Genomic DNA, 24,599 nt, shown 5'->3' with positions numbered 1-24,599 from the left:
GGCAGTGTCAACTGCAATATCAGCTAGTTCATCCCCAGAGTGAGCGGACCAATTCTCACCTGCCTCCTCAACAGACTCTGCGTCTGATTCAGATACCGGATCCGGTAATGCCCGGGCGGTTTTCCATGATCGCACCCTTTCTGCCGGGCGCGGGTTAGCTCTCTTACGCGACTTATTCGCGCAGTCAGTGGATGGGCCAGAGCCATCATTCAGGAGTGTTCTGGAGGCAGGAGGGGGTATATCAGACATGGGTTGTGCCTTAAGGGCCTGAGAAATCGTCTGTGTCAGGGAAGCTGACATGGTCCCCATTGCAGCGACAATTGCATCAGATATAGACTGCTGCAATTGAGAGGTTTGCACTAAAGGAGTAGGGGCCTCATTAGCCCTGTGAGTAGTAGAGAGGGCTACCTGGGTAGTGTGCCTGTCCTGGGTGGAAAGGGCCGGAGAAGCTGGTACAGAGGACATGATGAGGTTAAGTCTGAAGGAGTGAGTCACCCCAACAGACAGCAAGGAATCGGAAGGGCGAACAGTAATAAACGGTTAATAGATATGCGGCGCAGGAGGGTACAGTAGATACCGATGTGCAGTAAAAGTGCAGAGCTGAAAAGATGCGGTCAGTAGCAGAAGCAGGAACGCACTGAAGAAGCCCGGGAAGCGGAGGGGGAGTGGAAACAGCAAGTCTCCACCTCCCAGGAGTGAGGTCCAATGAACGGACGCCAAAACGATGACGTCCGTAATCTCGTGAGATTTCGGCGCCAAGGAATCACCAAGGTAAAGGCGGCGACCGGGAATCTCGCACCTCGCGAGACTACGACCGTGTGCAGCCCGGGAAAAAGCAACAAGAAGGTAAGAACCAGAGATGTGGGGGGGGAGAAATATGGCCGAACGCCATACAGTATGGTACAAGAGACCAAAGCGTCGGGAACACTACAGGAGCTAAAGCGGCACGATAAGGGCCAATACGAATAAAATAACAAAAAAGTAGCGATAGCCACCACACAGGGGAATATATAGAGAGAAGAGGAAGAATCCTACAGAAAAGTGAAAAACGGGCAGACAAATAAGCCCAACTAATAAACGGAGAACCCTACATTATAAGGGGTTAAAACTACAATATTTTAAGTAATAATATTTTAAGTAATAAAACTATACCGACTAACATACAGCCACAAGCTACAAAAATCGTGTACTTATCTTTGTGAAGCAGCAAAGAAAGAGGAAGTGTTCATGTGGTGATGCGCCTTATATAGGGGCTGTGGGGGTGGAGTTATTGTCATGGTTACCCTGATGATGTTTTTTTCTTCAGTTATCTTTGCTGCTAAATGTTCAGTAAAGAAAGAGTTAAGCAAATATGAGCCTCCGTGTCTTGAAATAAAATTGCACTGAACAGCCGGGCAATGGCCGTGTGCATGAGGCCTTATTAGGGGCAATTACCTCTCCCACTGGCTGCTCCAGGGCTCGCTGCAAAAGGTATACATGGATACTGTTCATGGTACCATAACATGAGCACTATGGCTGGTACTCTTATATGAACCATGATGCCAGGGGAGTTATATGGGCACTGATAGTTGGTACTCAGTGCTACCAATATGGTTATTATGGACAATAAAGCTGCTAATACACATGTTGTATGTGGACTGAAGCCACTGATTTAGGCAGGAGGGGAATGCATGTTTATGGGGGGATTGAGAGAGATAATTGTTGACTGAAGGAGCTTTTGACTGACGGCTATCTCATATGTATTGCTTAATGCAGCAGGTGCTATTATATACTGTAGTGTTAGATTGAGAATGTGAGTTAATGGCAGCTTTGTTGTACTGCTAGAGGCCTAGGTAAGGCAGGATAGTAACTCCATACACTATATACACACACAGATAAGCTATAAATCACCGACCCACCTTCTGCGTATGTTTAATCTATACAGAGGCAGGGCGTACAGAACCAGTGTAAACTGACGACATGTTTGTAGTCGCTATAGAATTATACGTCTAAAATTAGTTATATGGGAGCTCAGTAGTGGTAACACGGACCTGTCACCTCTCCAGACATGTCCGTTTTATTAACTTCTTGAATCCCCCTTGTAATAACAATTCTAGAGCATCTATTCTTATGTCTGTATGTTGTGCTATTCCTTTATTATTTCTACTAGAAATTATGAATGAATTGCTTGCAGTTTGCGATGAAGGTCCAGCTGGGTGTTACCAGTTGGGGAAGGGGGGGGGGGTCACTGCACAGTCTGATACCATCCAATCAGGGTTGCCAGTGTCAGACTGCGCTGGGACACACACCTAACTGGTAATACTCAGCAGGGCCTTCACTGTAAATTGTTAGTAATTCAGAACTTCTAGCAGGAATAATAAAGGAATGACACAACATATTCAAATGAATAGATGCTCCAGAATTGTTATTACATGGGGAATGCAAGTAGTTACTAAAACTTCAGGAGTGGCGATAGTATTATAGTAGTTATATTGTTATAGATAGGAGACAATATTATAGTAGTTATATTGTTATAGATAGGAGACAATATTATAGTAGTTATATTCTTCTACATAGGAGGCAGTATTGTAGTAGTTATATTCTTCTACATAGGAGGCAGTATTATAGTAGTTATATTCTTGTACATAGGAGGCAGTATTATAGTAGTTATATTCTTCTACATAGGAGACAGTATTATAGTAGTTATATTCTTGGACATAGGGGGCAGTATTATAGTAGTTATATTCTTGTACATAGGAGACAATATTATAGTAGTTATATTCTTGGACATAGGGGGCAGTATTATAGTAGTTATTTTCTTCTACATAGGAGACAGTATTATAGTAGTTATATTCTTGGACATAGGGGGCAGTATTATAGTAGTTATTTTCTTCTACATAGGAGACAGTATTATAGTAGTTATATTCTTGGACATAGGGGGCAGTATTATAGTAGTTATATTCTTGTACATAGGAGACAATATTATAGTAGTTATATTCTTGTACATAGGAGCAGTATTATAGTAGTTATATTCTTGTACATAGGAGCAGTATTATAGTAGTTATATTCTTATACATAGGAGACAATATTATAGTAGTTATATTCTTGTACATAGGAGACAATATTATAGTAGTTATATTCTTGTACATAGGAGCAGTATTATAGTAGTTATATTCTTGTACATAGGAGACAGTATTATAGTAGTTATATTCTTGGACATAGGGGGCAGTATTATAGTAGTTATATTCTTGTACATAGGAGACAATATTATAGTAGTTATATTCTTGGACATAGGGGGCAGTATTATAGTAGTTATTTTCTTCTACATAGGAGACAGTATTATAGTAGTTATATTCTTGGACATAGGGGGCAGTATTATAGTAGTTATTTTCTTCTACATTGAAGACAGTATTATAGTAGTTATATTCTTGGACATAGGGGGCAGTATTATAGTAGTTATATTCTTGTACATAGGAGACAATATTATAGTAGTTATATTCTTGTACATAGGAGCAGTATTATAGTAGTTATATTCTTGTACATAGGAGCAGTATTATAGTAGTTATATTCTTATACATAGGAGACAATATTATAGTAGTTATATTCTTGTACATAGGAGACAATATTATAGTAGTTATATTCTTGTACATAGGAGCAGTATTATAGTAGTTATATTCTTGTACATAGGAGCAGTATTATAGTAGTTATATTCTTGTACATAGGAGCAGTATTATAGTAGTTATATTCTTGTACATAGGAGCAGTATTATAGTAGTTATATTCTTATACATAGGAGACAATATTATAGTAGTTATATTGTTATAGATAGGAGACAATATTATAGTAGTTATATTCTTATAGATAGGAGACAATATTATAGTAGTTATATTCTTATAGATAGGAGACAATATTATAGTAGTTATATTCTTGTACATAGGCGACAGTATTATAGTAGTTATATACTTGTACATAGGAGACAATATTATAGTAGTTATATTCTTCTACATAGGAGGCAGTATTGTAGTAGTTATATTCTTGTACATAGGAGGCAGTATTGTAGTAGTTACAGTATATTCTTCTACATTGGAGGCAGTATTGTAGTAGTTATATTCTTCTACATAGGAGACAGTATTATAGTAGTTATATTCTTGTACATAGGAGACAGTATTATAGTAGTTATATTCTTGGACATAGGGGGCAGTATTATAGTAGTTATATTCTTGTACATAGGAGACAATATTATAGTAGTTATATTCTTGTACATAGGAGCAGTATTATAGTAGTTATATTCTTGTACATAGGAGCAGTATTATAGTAGTTATATTCTTATACATAGGAGACAATATTATAGTAGTTATATTCTTGTACATAGGAGACAATATTATAGTAGTTATATTCTTGGACATAGGGGGCAGTATTATAGTAGTTATATTCTTGTACATAGGAGAAGTATTATAGTAGTTATATTCTTGTACATAGGAGAAATACGGATCCGGCATTTCAAGGAATTTGTAAAACGGATCAGGATCCTGATCAGTCGTACAAATGCCATCATTTGGCATACATTTTGACGGAACTGGCAGGCAGTTCCGGCAACGGAACCGCTTGCCGGATCACTCTGCCGCAAGTGTGAAAGTAGCCTCATTAGTGTATTTCTGGAGTGTTATAGTGATTATATTCAACAAGAAATCCATTATTATCACACCTCCTACTGCGCTTAGCCAAGTGTCTTATTTCATTTACAGGGCCCCAGGTTCCATTATATCCACTATTATCATCTATCAAACTCACACTTACAGTAAATCAATATCCCTGTTCTTACCAGTTCTCTACTCTGCTGGACCCCAGTACACTGTATCCAACCAGCACAATGTCGCGAGATTTGCAGAACTCCAGTAATTTACTTTGATTGAGGAATATGTGACATTCCACCTATAGACATATAATGGGTCATTACTGTATATAACACTTATATAGACATAATGTATCGTTACTGGATAGAACGTGTGGATGATGTGCAATTATTTAAAGAGAAATTACTCCTAAACATATGTTGTTTTGTATATAGACTGTTAAGTGAAGATTAGCTAATCATGGCTGCTCCGCACCTCTCCATGGGTTCAGCTCCACTGAAGTAAATGGGGTTGAGCTGCAATACCACACACAACCTGTGAACAGGTGGGTCACTGTTTCTGGAGGAAAACAGCTATGCTTTTCTAATCCTGGAACCACCTTTTAGAACTAAGATATTTATCTTTAATGATAACATATTTACCTGGTTGCAGACAGGTTTGTACTTGAGTTCTGGCATGTTGAGAATCAGTTCCAATTGGCTGCGATTAAAATTAGAAACACCGATGGATCGGGCGAGCCCAGCATCTTTGCACGCTTCCATAGCCTAGAAATTGTTTAACCAATTAGAGACATGCCCCAGCCAAAAGTGAGAATTTTATTCCGCATGGTGGGCGAGGAATAAGAGTCCCCCACCAAACCTCAGACAATCCTGTCCTTAGAATTTACCTTCCATGTATCCCGGATATCTGTGTTATTAAAAATCAGTTTTCCATTTTCATCCTTGGGAAAGGGGTCATCTCCAGGCTGGAGGAGAAAAAGATTTTACAAAGTATTTGCAAAGTTACTAAACTACAATACACCAAGTCTTCTACTCTATTCACATCCAGATCTGCATTCAAAAGTAGTAAGCGATCTGCAGATCAAGCATTATTGTAAAAGTCTAGCTATCAACATGACGGGTGAGTGGAACCGAAATAAATTTGATTCACTCATTACTTCTAGTAACAGACAATCCATTTCACACTTATACGGCAGTTTGCGGTACCTTTGGGAGGACTCTATCTCTCAGGGATTGTTTGGGAGATGGGGGAACAAATTAGATCTAGTTGAGGTTTATCCAATTGCGAGAACTGGTATTAGCAGCCTTACACAAGGCAGTGGTAAACGAGACGATGAGAGAAACCCACTTTAAAATTATACATCATGCCCTATATGGATTTGATATGCCAGTGACTAGTACAAAGCCTAATAGGATAGTGACCTGTCCTAGGTGCTCTACACCTTAAACCAACCTTTTGCATGGGTTGTGGAGTTGCACAAAATTAGTGGAGTATTGGAAGATGGTGGGTTTGATTCTACGTGACGGGAGTAATTTTAAGGAGGAACTGGATATCCAAATGGCAATACTACATGCAGGACAGCAGGAGGAGTCAAATGAGGGGGGAAGTGGGCAGAGCAGGGGTCTCACAGCAATGGGGCATAGGATAGTCCTTGAGGCCAAAAGATGTTTGTTGTCCAACTGGTTAGAACCAAGGGTGAACTTCTAAGACGTCTGCGTCGCATGCTTCATTTAGAGTGGCTGGAAGCAACGGGTAAAAAAGAAATAGCCGGAAAGAAGCTGTATAAAACCTGGAAAAAGTTCATGATAAATTTCATGGAGATAGCTGAAACATCAACGATCATGAAGCCGTTTACCCTAACTGCTTGGTATTTACAGGAGGATATTAACCACCTCCGGACCGCCTAACGCAGGATTGCGTTCCGGAGGTGGCAGCGCTGCGCAGAGTCACGCATATACGCGTCATCTCGCGAGACGCGAGATTTCGCTCAAAGCCGGCCCGCGCATGCGCATCGCGGGCCGGCAAAATTAAAAGAAGTATTTCGTCACCAGCCTGCCAGCAACGATCATTGGCTGGCAGGCTGGCGATTTTCAAAAAATCCAATCCAAAGTCATATAACAGATCATATTAGTAAATATGATCTGTTATATGGCTTGTCTGCTCCTGTGCTGGTCCTTTTCGTCGGTTGGATCCAGCACAGGAGCAGACTGAACTGTGAGTAGCACCAACACTACACCTTAGCCCCAGATCACCCACCTGCACCCCAATTAACCCTTTGATCGCCCCTGTCAATCACTAGTGAAAGGAAAAAAAGTGATCAGTGTAAACTGTCACTTTTTTTTTTTCACTGGTATTGGCTGTTAGGTTTTAGGGATAGTTTAGGCCCCTTGGTTAGGTAGTTAGCGTCAGTTAGCGCCCACCCCACCGCACCGCAGTCACTTTTATTCGCTGTTTAGCGTATCGCTAATCAGCATTTGTACTTTTATAGTATCTGTAAGTGATCAAAACTGATCACGGTCAGATCTATAATAGTATTAGTGTCACCTTAGCTCGCCCTCCACCCAAAACGCAGTGTTTGCCCGATCAGGCCTGATCGGTCGCCCACACGTGCGTTCACCCACGCCCGCCCCACCGCAGTGACAAAAAATATATATTTTTTGATCACTGCACATTCATTTTACACGCACTGCGGCGATAAAAAAATCAGTTTTGATATTTTTTATCAACCGCAGCAGCCTCCGGTACTTCGCTAGCCTCCCCTTTGTAAGACAGGTTTGCTTTTTTTCTTGGGTAGTCTCAGGGAATACCCCTAAATTTAGTAGTCCAAAATGTCAAACAGGGGGTATTCTTCTGAAGAGGCCTACAGGATTCTGACCCAGTCGGATGAGGAGTGGGAACCCTCATCTGACGAATCTAGCGGGTCAGAATATGAACCTGTGGAAAGCAGTGGCTCTCTGACCCAAAGTTCGGACGAGGAGGTGGAGGTCCCTGGCAGCACCAGGCGTACCCGGCCCCATGTCGCTAGACCACAGGTTACGCAGGATCCGCTTCAAGAGCAGCAGAGTGGGGCTGTCGCTGCCGGATCACGTGGTGAGGCATACACCAGCAGCGCAGCCCTTCCTGGACCTAGTACCAGCACTGCCGTACAACATGGTGAAGTAGCGAGCACCAGAAGGGCAGTTGAAGCTGGTACGGTGGCACGTGCAATAGTTACCCCGTCGCAGCCACCGCAAAGACGGGCCCGTAGAGCCCCTAGAGTCCCTGAGGTGCTGGCAAATCCTGATTGGCAGTCACCAACTTCAGCCGCACCAGTAGTTCCCCCTTTCACCGCCCAGTCTGGAGTTCGGGTTGAGACGGCTCAAATCGGTTCGGCCCTGGGATTTTTTGAGCTGTTCTTGACTGCGGAGCTCTTGGACTTAGTCGTGGCAGAGACCAACCAGTATGCCACACAATTTATAACCGCTAACCCGGGAAGCTATTATGCCCAGCCTTTCCGGTGGAAACCAGTCCAAGTTTCCGAACTTAAAATTTTTTTGGGCCTTCTCCTCAACATGGGCCTGACAAAAAAGCATGAATTGCGGTCATATTGGTCAACGCACCCAATTCATCACATGCCCATGTTCTCTGCTGCTATGTCCAGGACACGATTTGAGACCATCCTACGTTTTCTGCATTTTAGCGACAATACCACCTCCCGTCCCAGAGGCCACCCTGCTTTTGACCGGCTCCACAAAATTCGGCCCCTCATAGACCATTTCAACCTGAAATTTGCAGATTTGTATACCCCTGAGCAAAACATCTGCGTAGACGAGTCCCTAATACATTTTACCGGGCGCCTTGGCTTCAAACAATACATCCCAAGCAAGCGTGCCCGGTATGGGGACAAATTGTATAAGCTCTGTGAAAGGGCCACAGGCTATACCCACAAATTTCGGATCTATGAGGGAAAAGATCAGACCCTGGAGCCGGTCGGTTGCCCTGACTACCTGGGGAGCAGTGGGAAGACAGTCTGGGACTTGGTGTCACCCTTATTCGGCAAGGGGTACCATCTTTATGTGGACAATTTCTACACAAGTGTGGCCCTCTTTAGGCATTTGTTTCTAGAACGGATTTGCGCCTGTGGCACCGCGCGAACTAGTCGCGTGGGCTTCCCCCAACGGCTTGTAACCACCCGTCTTGCAAGGGGGCAGAGGGCTGCCTTGTGTAACGAAGAACTGCTCGCGGTGAAATGGAGAGACAAGCGTGACGTTTACATGCTCTCCTCCATTCACGCAGACACGACAATCCAAATTGAGCGAGCAACCCGTGTCATTGAAAAGCCCCTCTGTGTCCACGACTATAATGCGCTCATGGGAGGGGTGGACTTCAATGACCAGATGTTGTCTCCGTATTTAGTTTCCCGCAGAACCAGACGCTGGTATAAGAAGGTGTCTGTATATTTAATTCAATTGGCGCTCTACAATAGTTTTGTTCTCTACAGTAAGGCTGGGAGAACAGGATCCTTCCTCAAATTCCAGGAAGAGATCATCGAGAACCTCCTTTACCCAGGAGGTTCCGTGGCCCCATCCACCAGTGTAGTTAGCCGTCTACACGAGCGACATTTCCCCAGTGTCGTTCCTGGTACCTCAACCCAACCGTCACCCCGAAAAAGATGTTGTGTCTGTAGCAGGAGTGGAATAAGGCGTGACACCCGCTATTTCTGTCCTGACTGTGCTGACCACCCTGCCCTATGCTATGGAGAGTGTTTCCGGAAGTACCACACACAGGTACACCTAGCATAGGGATCACATCTCACCAGGACAGGCACACAGGGCTATTAGGGCCCATTCACTCACAGCTGCTGCAAACCTCTCCTTTTACCTGGGATAAAGTGCATAACGTACTTCGCCACATCTTTGGGCGATTTGCGCTTTGCACATTGTCCCATGGGGAAGGAGAGGTTTGTTCTATAAAGGTAAAAAAAACTAAACAAAAAAAAAAATACCGGGCAGTAAAAAAGTTAAATGTTCAGTTAAAAAAGTTTAAAAAAAAGTTTCTATGTTCTGTTCAACAGTTAATAAAGTTATTGCTTTGCGGCCTGGTTTTTTCTTTTTTGTTTTGTTTTTTTTACCTTTCAGGTGGACCAACCGATCGACTAGCTGCAGCACTGATGTGCATTCGGACAGAAGCATTGCGCTGCTGTCAGATTACACGCAAGTCGGTGTATGCGGCGCTGCAAGACGAGATTTCTCCTCTGCAGTAAAAGATACGTTTGCCGAGGCATATGAGCTGAGGAGGTGGCGGTGTTCATATACTTTGGCAAACACTTTGTATATATAAAAAAAAAAATCCCGGCAATGATTTATTCATCCACATCGATTGATGTGAATGGAGAAATCTGGTTTGCCAGGGCATACGAGCTGAAGTGGGTATGGATGTTGGGCGGAGCTCCTATGTCCTGGCAGACGCCTTTCCCCTCCTTTTTCTTTTTTTGGCAGAGATTTTTTCATCCACATTGATCGATGCGAATGAAGAAATCTGTGCCGTTCATTTTTTTCTTTCAGCCCAGAGGCTGAACGGAAAAAAAAAATCTCATTACCCGTATGCTCAATATAAGGAGAATAGCAGAAACTCCTAATGCTGGGCATACATGTAATGATTGCGGAGACCCTCAAATGCCAGGGCAGTACAAACACCCCACAAATAACACCATTTTGGAAAGAAGACACCCCAAGGTATTCGCTGAGGGGCATATTGAGTCCATGAAAGATTGAAATTTTTGTCCCAAGTTAGCGGAAAGGGAGACTTTGTGAGAACAAAATCAAAAAAATCTATTTCCGCTAACTTGTGCCAAAATTTTTTTTTTCAATGAACTCGCCATGCCCCTCATTGAAAACCTTGGGGTGTCTTCTTTCCAAAATGGGGTCACATGTGGGGTATTTATACTGCCCTGGCATTTTAGGGGCCCCAAAGCGTGAGAAGAAGTCTGGTATCCAAATGTCTAAAAATGCCCTCCTAAAAGGAATTTGGGCACCTTTGCCCACCTAGGCTACAAAAAAGTGTCACACATGTGGTATCTCCGTATTCAGCAGAAGTTGGGGAATATGTTTTGGGGTGTCATTTTACATATACCCATGCTGGGTGAGATAAATATCTTGGTCAAATGCCAACTTTGTATAAAAAAAATGGGAAAAGTTGTCTTTTGCCAAGATATTTCTCTCACCCAGCATGGGTATATGTAAAATGACACCCCAAAACACATTCCCCACCTTCTCCTGAGTACGGAGATACCAGATGTGTGACACTTTTTTGCAGCCTAGGTGGGCAAAGGGGCCCACATTCCAAAGAGCACCTTTCGGATTTCACAGGTCATTTACCTACTTAACAGACATTAGGGCCCCTGGAAAATGCCAGGGCAGTATAACTACCCCACAAGTGACCCCATTTTGGAAAGAAGACACCCCAAGGTATTCCGTGAGGGGCATGGCAAGTTCCTAGAATTTTTTATTTTTTGTCACAAGTTAGTGGAAAATGATGATTTTTTTTTTTTTTTTTTTTTTCATACAAAGTCTCATATTCCACTAACTTGTGACAAAAAATAAAAATTTCCATGAACTCACTATGCCCATCAGCGAATACCTTGGGGTCTCTTCTTTCCAAAATGGGGTCACTTGTGGGGTAGTTATACTGCCCTGGCATTCTAGGGGCCCAAATGTGTGGTAAGGAGTTTGAAATCAAATTCTGAAAAAAATGACCTGTCAAATCCGAAAGGTGCTCTTTGGAATATGGGCCCCTTTGCCCACCTAGGCTGCAAAAAAGTGTCACACATCTGCAGCGTACTCAAGTTGTGTGTAGTAGGTGTTTCTGGGTGATGTAGTGCAATATACACTAACCTGGTACAGCTGACTCTCTGCAAGGGCAGGTATAGGTAGAAATAGTTCGTGACGCCAGTGCCAAGTAAACGGTGGCACGCCGTTTGCGGATGCAGGAATAAATTGAGGAAACGTAGGATTAAAACAGAATTCCAACTTTAGTAGTTTTTCCAAGCAGAGACAATAATGGAAATGCAGTTCCTTAGCATACAGTCGATTTTGCAATTCGGTCGATGCAGGCAATTCAGTTACAGCAAGGTGATTACAGAGTGTTGAACACAGGACTTGCAGCACAGGAGCTAGCACTCTAATTCTGTCTGATCCTGGAATACAGCATATCTTCACCAAGGCCCATTAACCTAAGTCTGGCTTTATATCCTTGGCTATAGCTTTTATAAGTACCTCCTCTGTCTTTCTCAGTACCTCTGGCTTTCCTGATCTTTGCCTCTGTCTCTCTCAGCTTCCTCAGGCTCTAGAAACTTCTGAGCTGTGGTCTAGACTGACTTCTGCACTCCACACTAGATCAGGTTACACTGACTTTCCTTTCCTTGTCTGGGCCTTATATAAACTAGGGCTCCCTAGCTCCCTCTAATGCCTAAGAGCTGGAATGACACCCCTAGCCGGCCTGTACTTGCAAGTTTCATAGCAACAGAGAAATACATGCATTACATTACATGACATTTTATAAAACTGACATATACCAACTTCCCCATAATTAAGGAGGGACGACAGCACACCAAGTGACCTTTGGTAGTGACGGGTATTACAGTCCCCGTACACTACATACCCCACTGCTTTAAGCTGAGTACGACCTCGTACTCCATCATGGGTCGCCCAACTGGAATCTCTACCTGAAATAGAAAAGAGACATGCAGGCATACATACATGTAATTCATCTGCATTTACATTTACATCAGGTCCAATTGGCAAAAGTGAAGTGTGGTGACAAGGGGCGTCGTTCTCTTCTCTCAGGATAGTGAATGGAACGGGGGCGCTGACCTGGCACAGCGTAACATTAGAACCAGGATAGTCCATGACAATGAATAAGTCCATGATAAAACAGTAGAAAACGGTATAAAAGTTCTTGGAGGCTCAAATAACAAACATGAGTCCGTACCCAGGTTATTTTCATATTAAATCACAGAGGCTCTCATGCGGTGGAGTCCATCCCTGGGCACATTACTTTTAAAAGAGTAAGAATCTCAGAGGCTCAGGTACTTTTGAGTCTGTCTCCGGGCACGGTTCCTTAGTATCAAATTGCACTATAAAAGGACAGCAAGAAAAGTGCTGTAAAACCCCTGATCAACCTGAAGAGGGGGTGAAGGGTAAAAGGTGCAACAAAGGAACAGGCACAACTTGGCGTGGGGTAGCAAAAGCAGGCAGGAGATCCTGGAAACAAGCCTGGCCTTGCTGACTTTGTGATTTCAGTGGTCAACACCTACCACTGAGCCGTGGACAAACTGGCAGCCGCAACAAAGGACCAGCAACATAGGACTCCTGTCCTGGAAGGGTTAACATGAAACTTCAGAAGAAATAAATCAAAGGCCTAGCAGGCTGATCACAGTGGCATATTGTAATCACTTGACTCCGCTGGCAAGTACCGTCTGTAGTAGTCCTCTACAGGAGGATGGGCCCACATGACTGTATCAGGGGGCAGCTGTAAGGTAAAGGGGCCCCTAATAGGTATTGGCCCCATAGGCCTAGGGGTGAACCCTCTGATGGACCGTGCCGGCCCTGGCATGACCACTGCAGGGTGTGACGTGCTTGGCACCGCCGCAGCAAGCGGTCCGGTGCTCTGGGTGCAGCAGTTTACGGCAATCGCGGGTCCGGTCTGGGGCACTGACGGAGCGGTGGCTACAGAAGGCGGTCGGCGGGTGGTGACAGGCACCCTTACCTCATCCTTCCTCGGCGGTGTCTGGATCCTGGCGGTGTATGTCTTGCGCAACTTCCGCAACTTCTCCTCCAGCCGGACGATCTGCTCACCGATGCTGTCTGTGTCGGAGTCGCTGTCCTCTGCTGGCGCCGCCGGCGCAGGTACAGTCACCGATGACGCGGACTCGGCCTCTGCAGGTTCTGGCGATGTGTCTGGTCTCCGTCCCATCCGGATGTTCTGGAAGGTAGCACTAAGTCCTTTCAACTGCTCCAGCTCAGATATTGTCTTCTCCCGACGAGGCAGCTCGGGGGAAGGGTAAGGGCTCACCCATTTTTCCAACACGGTTGGCTGCCAGAAGACATTAGGCCCAATGAAGGAGCTCCGCTCCTGAAAGGCGTGATGGGCCGGCTCTGGAGAGCGTTCCGGTTCTCGCTCGCAGCCAGAGTAGTCTTCTCTTTCTTCTGCCTCCCAGTCCTCAGGGTTTCGCTTGGGACGGGTCACAGCAGTCGCATAAGGGCCTCGCAGGCTCTCGGCAGGGGTGTACTCCACTTCCTCTCCCTCACGGAGGCTGTGCTGGTACGAAGGGAGGTAGTCTCTTTTGACAGACCTTCGATTAACATAGAGGTCTCTGCCAGTTAGATAGTCCTGAATAAACCCGTAGCCACGGGGTTTGTCAAACGATAGCACCACTCCCTTTCTCCTTTCCAGGCGGGGTTGGGTGTGCGTATGCTTCTCATGTATGGTCTTGGTTAGTTCCTCATAGACGATTTTAGTCTTTGTGTTCCGCTTGATAGCGGCCTCTCGGATCTCCGCCATCAGGGAGGACCATTTAAAAGATGGTTGGAAAAAGTCCCTCCACGAGCCATAGTAGGACTCGGGTTCTTTCTCCCTTGGGCAGCAGGCGGGTTGCTCCGGTCCCGGAGCGTAGGCCGGTGGAGCCTCCTCTGGCTCTACACCAACATTAGACATCTGTGTAATTTCAGGTGCGGACATTGCAGCAACGCTCTGTTTACAATCCAACATGCTCGATCCTTCTGAGGAGAGCGATAGGGTCGCGTCAATTAGAGTAGCCAGCTCCTCCCATTGCATTGGGGAGCCGCCCCCCAGGTATTCCAGTATATGGAAGGCGGTGTCCATGCTGGCAGACATGCAAATGTCCAGATAAGCCGTGGCGCCTGCCCTTGACCTTCTTCCCGCTTTTTCCTCAGAAAGGCGCCAATTTGTCCCGCTTTTTCGGGATGAAGGTGACGCAGCAGTAAATTCAGCAAGCTCAGCGGCCTTTTTAGGGGTTTTTGGTACACTTTGGGTACGATTTTCAGTCCACAAAGTCCACTTGAATAAAACAGGAAAATGTCACTTTGGTCACAGGGCAACTGTATAAGGCACAAAGTTCACGCTTCTTGCACTATAAAGCGTGCGTATCCTGTTCGTGACGCCAAAAGAGAGGTGCAGCGTACTCAAGTTGTGTGTAGTAGGTGTTTCTGGGTGATGTAGTGCAATATACACTAACCTGGTACAGCTGACTCTCTGCAAGGGCAGGTATAGGTAGAAATAGTTCGTGACGCCAGTGCCAAGTAAACGGTGGCACGCCGTTTGCGGATGCAGGAATAAATTGAGGAAACGTAGGATTAAAACAGAACTCCAACTTTAGTAGTTTTTCCAAGCAGAGACAATAATGGAAATGCAGTTCCTTAGCATACAGTCGATTTTGCAATTCGGTCGATGCAGGCAATTCAGTTACAGCAGGGTAATTACAGAGTGTTGAACACAGGACTTGCAGCACAGGAGCTAGCACTCTAATTCTGTCTGATCCTGGAATACAGCATATCTTCACCAAGGCCCATTAACCTAAGTCTGGCTTTATATCCTTGGCTATAGCTTTTATAAGTACCTCCTCTGTCTTTCTCAGTACCTCTGGCTTTCCTGATCTTTGCCTCTGTCTCTCTCAGCTTCCTCAGGCTCTAGAAACTTCTGAGCTGTGGTCTAGACTGACTTCTGCACTCCACACTAGATCAGGTTACACTGACTTTCCTTTCCTTGTCTGGGCCTTATATAAACTAGGGCTCCCTAGCTCCCTCTAATGCCTAAGAGCTGGAATGACACCCCTAGCCGGCCTGTACTTGCAAGTTTCATAGCAACAGGGAAATACATGCATTACATTACATGACATTTTATAAAACTGACATATACCAACTTCCCCATAATTAAGGACGGACGACAGCACACCAAGTGACCTTTGGTAGTGACGGGTATTACAGTCCCCGTACACTACACATCTGGTATCTCCGTACTCAGGAGAAGGTGGGGAATGTGTTTTGGGGTGTCATTTTACATATACCCATGCTGGGTGAGAGAAATATCTTGGCAAAAGACAACTTTTCCCATTTTTTTATACAAAGTTGGCATTTGACCAAGATATTTATCTCACCCAGCATGGGTATATGTAAAAAGACACCCCAAAACACATTCCTCAACTTCTCCTGAGTACGGAGATACCAGATGTGTGACACTTTTTTGCAGCCTAGGTGGGCAAAGGGGCCCATATTCCAAAGAGCACCTTTCGGATTTGACAGGTCATTTTTTACTGAATTTGATTTCAAACTCCTTACCACACATTTGGGCCCCTAGAATGCCAGGGCAGTATAACTACCCCACAAGTGACCCCATTTTGGAAAGAAGAGACCCCAAGGTATTTCGTGATGGGCATAGTGAGTTCATAGAAGTTTTTATTTTTTGTCACAAGTTAGTGGAATATGAGACTTTGTAAGAAAAAAAAAAAAAAAAAAAAATCATCATTTTCCGCTAACTTGTGACAAAAAATAAAAAGTTCTATGAACTCACTATGCCCATCAGCGAATACCTTAGGGTGTGTACTTTCCGAAATGGGGTCATTTGTGTGGTGTTTGTACTGTCTGGCTATTGTAGAACCTCAGGAAACATGACAGGTGCTCAGAAAGTCAGAGCTGCTTCAAAAAGCGGAAATTCACATTTTTGTACCATAGTTTGTAAACGCTATAACTTTTACCCAAACCTTTTTTTTTTTATCCAAACATTTTTTTTTTATCAAAGACATGTAGAACTATAAATTTAGAGCAAAATTTCTATATGGATCTCGTTTTTTTTGCAAAATTTTACAACTGAAAGTGAAAAATGTCATTTTTTTGCAAAAAAATCGTTAAATTTCGATTAATAACAAAAAAAGTAAAAATGTCAGCAGCAATGAAATACCACCAAATGAAAGCTCTATTAGTGAGAAGAAAAGGAGGTAAAATTCATTTGGGTGGTAAGTTGCATGACCGAGCAATAAACGGTGAAAGTAGTGTAGGTCAGAAGTGTAAAAAGTGGCCTTTCTTTCAGGGTGTTTAAGCACTGGGGGCTGAGGTGGTTAAGGGACGGCTGGGGAGGCTTAAGGTTTTGTAGTCGTTAGCGATTCAGGACAAGATAAGTAGGAGGAGATTAAGAAGAGTCAGGATATTAGGTTAGCGTTGGTGGCGAATAAGAGGGGGCTCAGAGAGATATGTATACCCTTGACAGATACATTTGAATTATTATTATTTTCCATGTGCGTGGGGGGAGGGGGGCAGGGGATTAAAATGGGAAAAATGGTATTGTATTATGTTAGTAGATCTTGACAAAGATGTGTCAACTAATATGTATGACATGGAAGTTTATGGAAATGTGAACTTTATTGTATTATGGATGATATTGTATTGTTTTTTCAAGACCATGATGCAGTACTAATAAACATCTTTGTTAAAAAAAAAAAAAAAAGTAGTAAGCGCTCTATATATGAGTTGTCAACCCTTATGCCTCATTCACATGCCAGTGTTTGGTCAGTGATTTCCATCAGTGATTTTGAGCCAAAACCAGGTGCGGCTCTAAACACAGAACAGGTGATCTCTGTGGAGGCTCCAATCCTGGTTTTGGCTCACAATCACTGATCAAAATCACTGACCGAACACTGATTGTGTGAATGAGGCCTTAGGCTGGGTTCACACGGGCGTGTCCGGATTAGGTCCGGATGCGTCCCGGTGTATTGCGGCAAACCCGCGCGAGTAGGAATGCAATTGCAGTCAGTTTTGACTGCGATTGCGTTCCGATGTTCAGTTTTTATCGCGCGGGTGCAATCTTTTTTGCACGCGCGTGATAAAAAAACGACTGTGGTACCCAGACCCGAACTTCTTCACAGAAGTTCAGGTTTGGGTTAGTTGTAGTGTAGATTGTATTATTTCCCCTTATAACATGGTTATAAGGGAAAATAATAGCATTCTGAATACAGAATGCATAGTAGGTGATCAATTGAGGGTTAAAAAAAAATAAAATAATTAACTCACCTCCTCCGCATAGTTCCCGGTCTCTTCTTTACTTCTTTAATGAGGAACTACAGGCTAGGACCTGTGGTGACGTCAGTTCACATGCTCCAATCACATGGTACATCACCACGGTGATGGACCATGTGATTGGAGCATGTGATCTGACATCACCAAAGGTCCTTTAGCCGACAGCTCATCAGAAGAGACTGGGAACTACGCGATCAAGAGGAGAAGGTGAGTTAATTTGTTTATTTTTTTTTAACCCCTCCAGCGCTATTTTACTAAGCATTCTGTATTCAGAATGCTATTATTTTCCCTTATAACCATGTTATAAGGGAAAATAATACAGTGAATAGAATGTCACCTAGCAACCATGCGTGAAAATCACCACGCAACCCCATTCACTTCTATGGGGCCAGCGTTGCGTGAAAAGCGCAGAATATAGAGCATGCTGCGATTTTCACGCAACGCACAAGTGATGCGTGAAAATAATCGCTCATCTGAACAGCCCCATTGAAATGAATGGGTCCGGATTCAGTGCGGGTGCAATGCGTTCACCTACCGCATTGCACCCGCGCGGAAATCTCGCCCGTGTGAACGCAGCCTTAAAGGGGATGGCCACAATTTATTTATTTTTTAATAAGCAGGTAAAAGAAATCCATTAACCATCCCAAATCCAGTCTGTACCAGCGTCACTTCTCTGCATCTCTTCACCACTGCAGTAATGTTTTGCCTGCAGCCAATCGTTCGCCTCAGCTCAGCTGTTTATGCCACAAGACCACTGTGACCAGTGATGGTAGCGTTCATGTGCAGTATCTGGGTACATCACCACCGCAGTCAGAAAAACACCCCAAGGGGAAGACCGAGCGGGGCTGCTAGAACACAGGGGGTTCAGGATATTGAGTATAATATTGAGTATAACATGTACTCTACCATTTAAAAATAAAATGGAAGGGTACATGTTAAGTTGGACAGCCCCTTTAAGTGGTACATTATACTGGAAACTACCTACATCTACATATACAAATAGTTTTTTATGGGGATGGACTTCTAAAAAAAAGTATATAGAATAATGTTTAACGTGTCTAATGAGGAAGGAGTCGTGCTAACTCCGAAACGCGTATGGCGTAGACAAGTCTCAACCGAAAGAAAGAAACCGCAACATCATTTGCGCATCTTAACCGAATTTGCAACCAATCTGTAAAGAAACGAAAGTCCTGCCGTGCAAAAAAGATACAAAGCAATGGCGAACTCCAAGTAGGGCCGAATCTATACTGACCCTAGCTCATCAAACGGACTGTTTCTTCCTTTTTTGTGTAAGTTCCTTCAGTGCAAGCTTATAACTCACGACAAAGTAGATTGGAGGTACAATCATCCGCGCTGACAACACGTGGGACGCCACGCTAAGCGCAACGACCCGAACTCTTTACCACCTCTACAAACAGTGAGTACTTGCTATATTGTATCACAGTGTACTAGCGGAGCTATAACTGTGAACCGAAGTTACTATTACAAAAAGGAATGTATGTAATCATACGCAAAGGACAATACATTTTTCCTATATTGAAAGATTAACGTATCTATATTTTTTCTCTCTTGGAAGAATCGCATATCGCGGACCAATATAGTGACTGCATTTTTATATACTATATCGAATTTTAGCAATCCCACTAGAGACATTCACTACAAAAAATTTAGTGCATGACGTTATTAACCCTTAGTACAATCGCATTTTATCTGTATTGATATTAATTTATAGCATAGATTTATGTATTTTAGATGTATTATAGATTTATCAGGTACCGTATGTATATTTAATAAATTCTTTTACAAATATATTACTGTCTAGTGGTCGATGTGAATTAGATGTAGGTGTGCCCCTCTTATCCTATTATACATTTTATCTTCTTTTAAGGTTTGGGGTAACCTTTTTAGGGGGAGCACCCTTTTTCATTGCAACTTGGAGGGTGAGCCATTCCGATATATCTTACATGTACTAACCACCACCACCCCCCAAAAAAAAATAATGATCAATCACTGAAAAATCATGTTGTTTATTTTTGGCATCACCATATCAAACAGAAGCATGCCTAGAAAAAGACTAATGAACAGTTGTGGTACTGGACACAGGTCACTCCAGCCAAATGTAACCATAGGTGCCCTCCTTTCTTTCTCAGTCCGCATGGTGACTCATCCCTACACCCAGTTCAAGATGGCTCGATCATTCTTGGTCCCCCGCATGGCACTCTTGTAATTCTTGACCCCCCTCTTATTCCTATTCCCCAACATGGTTCCCCTCTAATTCCTAGTCCTCAGCATGGTCCCACCTTTCATTCCTGGTCCACAACATAGCTTCCCTCTCATTCTTGATCTCCAGAATGGCCCCATCTCTCACTCCTGATCCTCAGTATGGCCCCCTTCTCTCATTCCTGGACCCCAGCATGGCTCTTCCTCTCATTCCTAGTTCCCAGCATGACACCCCCTCTTATGTCTAGTCCTTAACGTGGCTTTCCTCTCATTCCTGATACTCACCACAGCAACCCTTTTATTCCTGGTTCCTATCATGACTACTATCTTATTTCTGGTCCCCACCATGGCTCAACCTATCATTCCTAGTATCCAGCATGGCCTCCTCTTATTCCTAGTCCTTGCCATGGCTTCCCCTCTCGTTCCTTGCACCCACCACGGCTCCCCTTTCATCCCTGGTCCCTATCATCATGGTCCCCACCATTGCTCCACCTCTCATTCCTAGTATACAGCAAGGCTCCCCTCTTCATTTTATTACTCAGTGCTAATCTTAATACATCAGCAGAAGTCTGTAGGCTGCTTTGTTCAGCAATCATGTGTGCTGTTCAATCCAGGACTCTAAGGCCTCTTTCACACGGGCGTTGCGGGAAAATGTGCGGGTGCGTTACGGGAACACCCGCGATTTTTCCGCGCGAGTGCAAAACATTGTAATGCGTTTTGCACTCGCGTGAGAATCGCGCATGTTTGGTACCCAAACCCGAACTTCTTCACAGAAGTTCGGGCTTGGGTTAGGTGTTCTGTAGATTGTATTATTTCCCCTTATAACATAGTTATAAGGGAAAATAATAGCATTCTGAATAAGGAATGCTTAGTAAAACATCGCTGGAGGGGTTAAAAAAAAATAATAATAATAATTTAACTCACCTTAGTCCACTTGATCGCGACGCCCGGCATCTCCTTCTGTCTCCTTTACTGAACAGGACCTGTGGTGAGCATTCATTACAGGTCAAGGACCTGTGGTGACGTCACTCCGGTCATCACATGATCCATCACCATGGTAAAAGATCATGTGATGACCGGAGTGACGTCACCACAGGTCCTTGACCTATAATGAATGCTCACCACAGGTCCTGTTCAGTAAAGGAGACAGAAGGAGATGCCGGGCGTCGCGATCAAGTGGACTAAGGTGAGTTAAATTATTATTATTATTTTTTTAACCCCTCCAGCGATGTTTTACTAAGCATTCAAGTGGACTAAGGTGAGTTAAATAATTTTTTATTTTTTTTAACCCCTCCAGTGCTATTTTACTATGCATTCTGTATTCAGAATGCTATTATATTTCCCTTATAACCATGTTATAAGGGAAAATAATATAGTGAATAGACTGTCACCTAGCAACCGTGCGTGAAAATCGCACCGCATCCGCACTTGCTTGCGGATGCTTGCGATTTTCACACAACCCCATTCACTTCTATGGGGCCTGTGTTGCGTGAAAAATGCAGAATATAGAGCATGCTGCGATTTTCACGCAACGCACAAGTGATGCGTGAAAATCACCGCTCATGTGCACAGCCCCATAGAAATGAATCGGTCGGTATTCAGTGCGGGTGCAATGCGTTCAACTCACACATCGCATCCGCGCGGAATACTCGCCCGTGTGAAAGATGCCTAAGGCTGGGTTCACACGGGCGTCACGTTTTGGCTCAGGATGCGTCCGGGGTGCATTGCGGCAAAACCCGCGCGAGTATGTACCCAATTGCAGTCAGTTTTAACTGCGATTGCGTTCCGTTGTTCAGTTTTTATCGCGCGGGTGCAATGCGTTTTGCACGCGTGTGATAAAAAACTTAATGTGGTACCCAGACCCGAATTTCTTCACTGAAGTTCAGGTTTGGGTTCAGTGTTGTGTAGATGTAATTATTTTCCCTTATAATATAGTTATAAAGGAAAATAATAGCATTCTTTAATACAGAATGCTTAGTACAAGGTCAATTGAGGGTTAAAAAAATAAATAAAAATTAACTCACCTCCTCCAATTGATCGCGTAGCTGCCGGTCTCCTGTTCTTTCTTCAGGACCTGTCAAAGGAACTGTGGTGACGTCATTGAGCTCATCACATGGTCCATCATAACTGTGATGGACCATGTGATTGGACCATGTGATGTGATGTCACCACAGGTCCTTTAGCCGGCAGCTCATGATTAAATAAGTAATCAAGATCAAGAGGAGGTGAGTTACATTTTTTTCTATTTTTTAACCCTCAATTGACCTTCTACTAAGCATTCTGTATTAAAGAATGCTATTATTTTCCCTTATAACCATGTTATAAGGGAAAATAATACAGTGAATAGACTGTCATCTTAGCAACCACGCATTGCACCCACACGGAAATCTCGCCCGTGTGAACCCAGCCTTAGGCCTCTTTCACACGGGCGAGATTTCCGCGCGGGTGCAATGCGTGAGGTGAACGCATTGCACCTGCACTGAATCCGGACCCATTCATTTCTATGGGGCTGTGCACATGAGCGGTGATTTTCACGCATCACTTGTGCGTTGCGTGAAAATCGCAGCATGCTCTATTTTGTGCGTTTTTCACGCAACGCAGGCCTCAGAGAAGTGAATGGAGCTGTGTGAAGATCGCAAGCAAGTGCGGATGCAGTGCGATTTTCACACATGGTTGCTAGGAGACGATTGGGACCCGATCTTTATTATTTTCCCTTATAATATGGTTATAAGGGAAAATAATAGCATTCTCAATACAGAATGCTAAGTAAATTAGGGATGGAGGGGTTAAAAAATAATAAACAAATTAACTCACCTCCTCCTCTTGATCGCGTAGTTGCCGATCTCTTCTAACTTATTTAATCCTGAGCTGCCGGCTAAAGGACCTGTGGTGACGTCACATCACATGGTCCAATCACATGGTCCATCACTGTGGTGATGGGCCATGTGATTGGACCATGTGATGAGCTCAGTGACGTCACCACAGGTCCTTTGACAGGTCCTGAAGAAAGAACAGGAGACCGGCAGCTACGCGATCAATTGGAGGAGGTGAGTTAATTAGTTTTTTATTTTTTAACCCTTAATTGACCTTCTACTAAGCATTCTGTATTAAAGAATGCTATTATTTACCCTTATAACCACGTTATAAGGGAAAATAATAAAATTTACAGAATACTGAACCCAAACCCGAACTTCTGTGAAGAAGTCCGGGTTCGGGTCTGGGTACCAAACATGACGATTTTTCTCATGCGCGTCCAAAACGCATTAAAACGCTTTGCACTCGCGGGGGGAAATCGTGCATGTTCCCGCAACGCACCCGCATCTTTTCCTGCAACGCCCGTGTAAAACCAGCCTTAGGCTACACTCTCACCAGCTCTCTGACAGCCTCCCATGATGGCCTGCTTATAAAAAAGCAGCTTTTATATATGGGTAGTAAAATCAATCAAGCACACATAAAAAAAAATTAGTCTAGAAGGAGGGGGTCTTCTCAAAGTGGTGGTCTACTGGGGAAGTACACAACTACGCATACTTAAACAAGTACTTAGATCCTGTGCAGCCCGGCTAGTGAAATCCACTGATTGATAGCTATGGCTGATCCTACATAGACATATGTACCATATTTCAACAAACCTTAAACTCCACGGGGTTGTGGATAAGGAAGAGATCCATGTAATCCAGGCCCAAATCCTTCAGAGAATGTTCCAGGGCGGGTTGGACTCTCTCAGGAACGTGGTTATTACTCCAAAGCTGCAGAATGAATTAAGAACCTGTTTACAACTGAGTATTGCCCCCTAGTGGCCATGTTAATGAGAAAATAGGCAAACCAAGACTTTTTTTATTGGTCAGAATGTTAACTTTTAAATTTTGTGGTTACCTTCCCAGTGTAAAAAATGTCTTCTCTCTTCACCGTCCCATCAGCAATCTTTGATCTGATGGCTTGGCCAACCTCAACCTCATTCCCATATATAAAAGCGCAGTCAATGTGGCGATATCCAGCCTCAATGGCCACCTTGGTGCTCTCCCCAGCTTGTTCTTTGGTGTACTGTGTGGAATAAGATGTCATCTTGATCAGTCGTGCAATTATTTATTGCCTAAATAGCAATTCCTCATAATCTAAATTACTCCAACTATCTATGACAGGGGTGACAAACTCATTTTTGCCAAGGGCCACATCAGCCTTATGGTTATCTTTAAAGGGGTCCTGTCACCGCGATTTTGTGTATAGAGCTGAGGACATGGGCTGTTAGATGGCCGCTAGCACATCTGCAATACCCAGTCTCCATAGCTCTGTGTGCTTTTATTGTGTGAAGAAAAAACGATTTGATACATATGCAAATTAACCTGAGATGAGTCCTGTCCCTGAGATGAGTCAGGGACAGGACTCATCTCAGGTTAATTTGCATATGTCTCAAATGTTTTTTTTTCCACTCAATAAAAGCACACAGAGCTATGGGTACTGAATATTGCGGATGTGCTAGCGACGATCTAGCCCATGTCCTCAGCTCTATACAGAAAATCCCGGTGACAGGTTCCCTTTAAAGGGGTTGTCTCATCATGGACAATAAGGGCATATTGCTAGGATATGCCCCCATTGTCTTATAGGTGCAGGTCCCATTGTCTCCGTTCTCGATATAGGTGCGGGTCCCAGCAGTGGGACTCACACCTATAAGACAATGGGGGCATATCCTAGCGATATGCCCCCAT

General features: G+C 43.8%; 1 protein-coding gene across 1 annotated transcript in view; it reads right to left on the bottom strand.

Annotated features, from left to right (window-relative positions):
• Positions 1-24,599, bottom strand: part of LOC121005327 (aldo-keto reductase family 1 member C1-like) — a 69,140-nt gene that overhangs the window by 12,489 nt on the left and 32,052 nt on the right. The window contains exons 2-6 of the mRNA XM_040437991.1: positions 23,770-23,937; positions 23,526-23,642; positions 5,499-5,576; positions 5,254-5,376; positions 4,801-4,910 (exon numbers count right to left, since the gene is read on the bottom strand). Coding sequence (XP_040293925.1) covers positions 4,801-4,910; positions 5,254-5,376; positions 5,499-5,576; positions 23,526-23,642; positions 23,770-23,937 — 596 coding nt within the window. The remainder of the gene's footprint in view (positions 1-4,800; positions 4,911-5,253; positions 5,377-5,498; positions 5,577-23,525; positions 23,643-23,769; positions 23,938-24,599) is intronic.

This window comes from Bufo bufo, chromosome 1, assembly GCF_905171765.1.
Source record: "Bufo bufo chromosome 1, aBufBuf1.1, whole genome shotgun sequence".
Taxonomy (NCBI): Eukaryota; Metazoa; Chordata; class Amphibia; order Anura; family Bufonidae; genus Bufo; species Bufo bufo.
The sequence above is the reverse complement of the archived record's forward strand: the minus strand, read 5'-3'. Positions and strand labels throughout refer to the sequence as shown.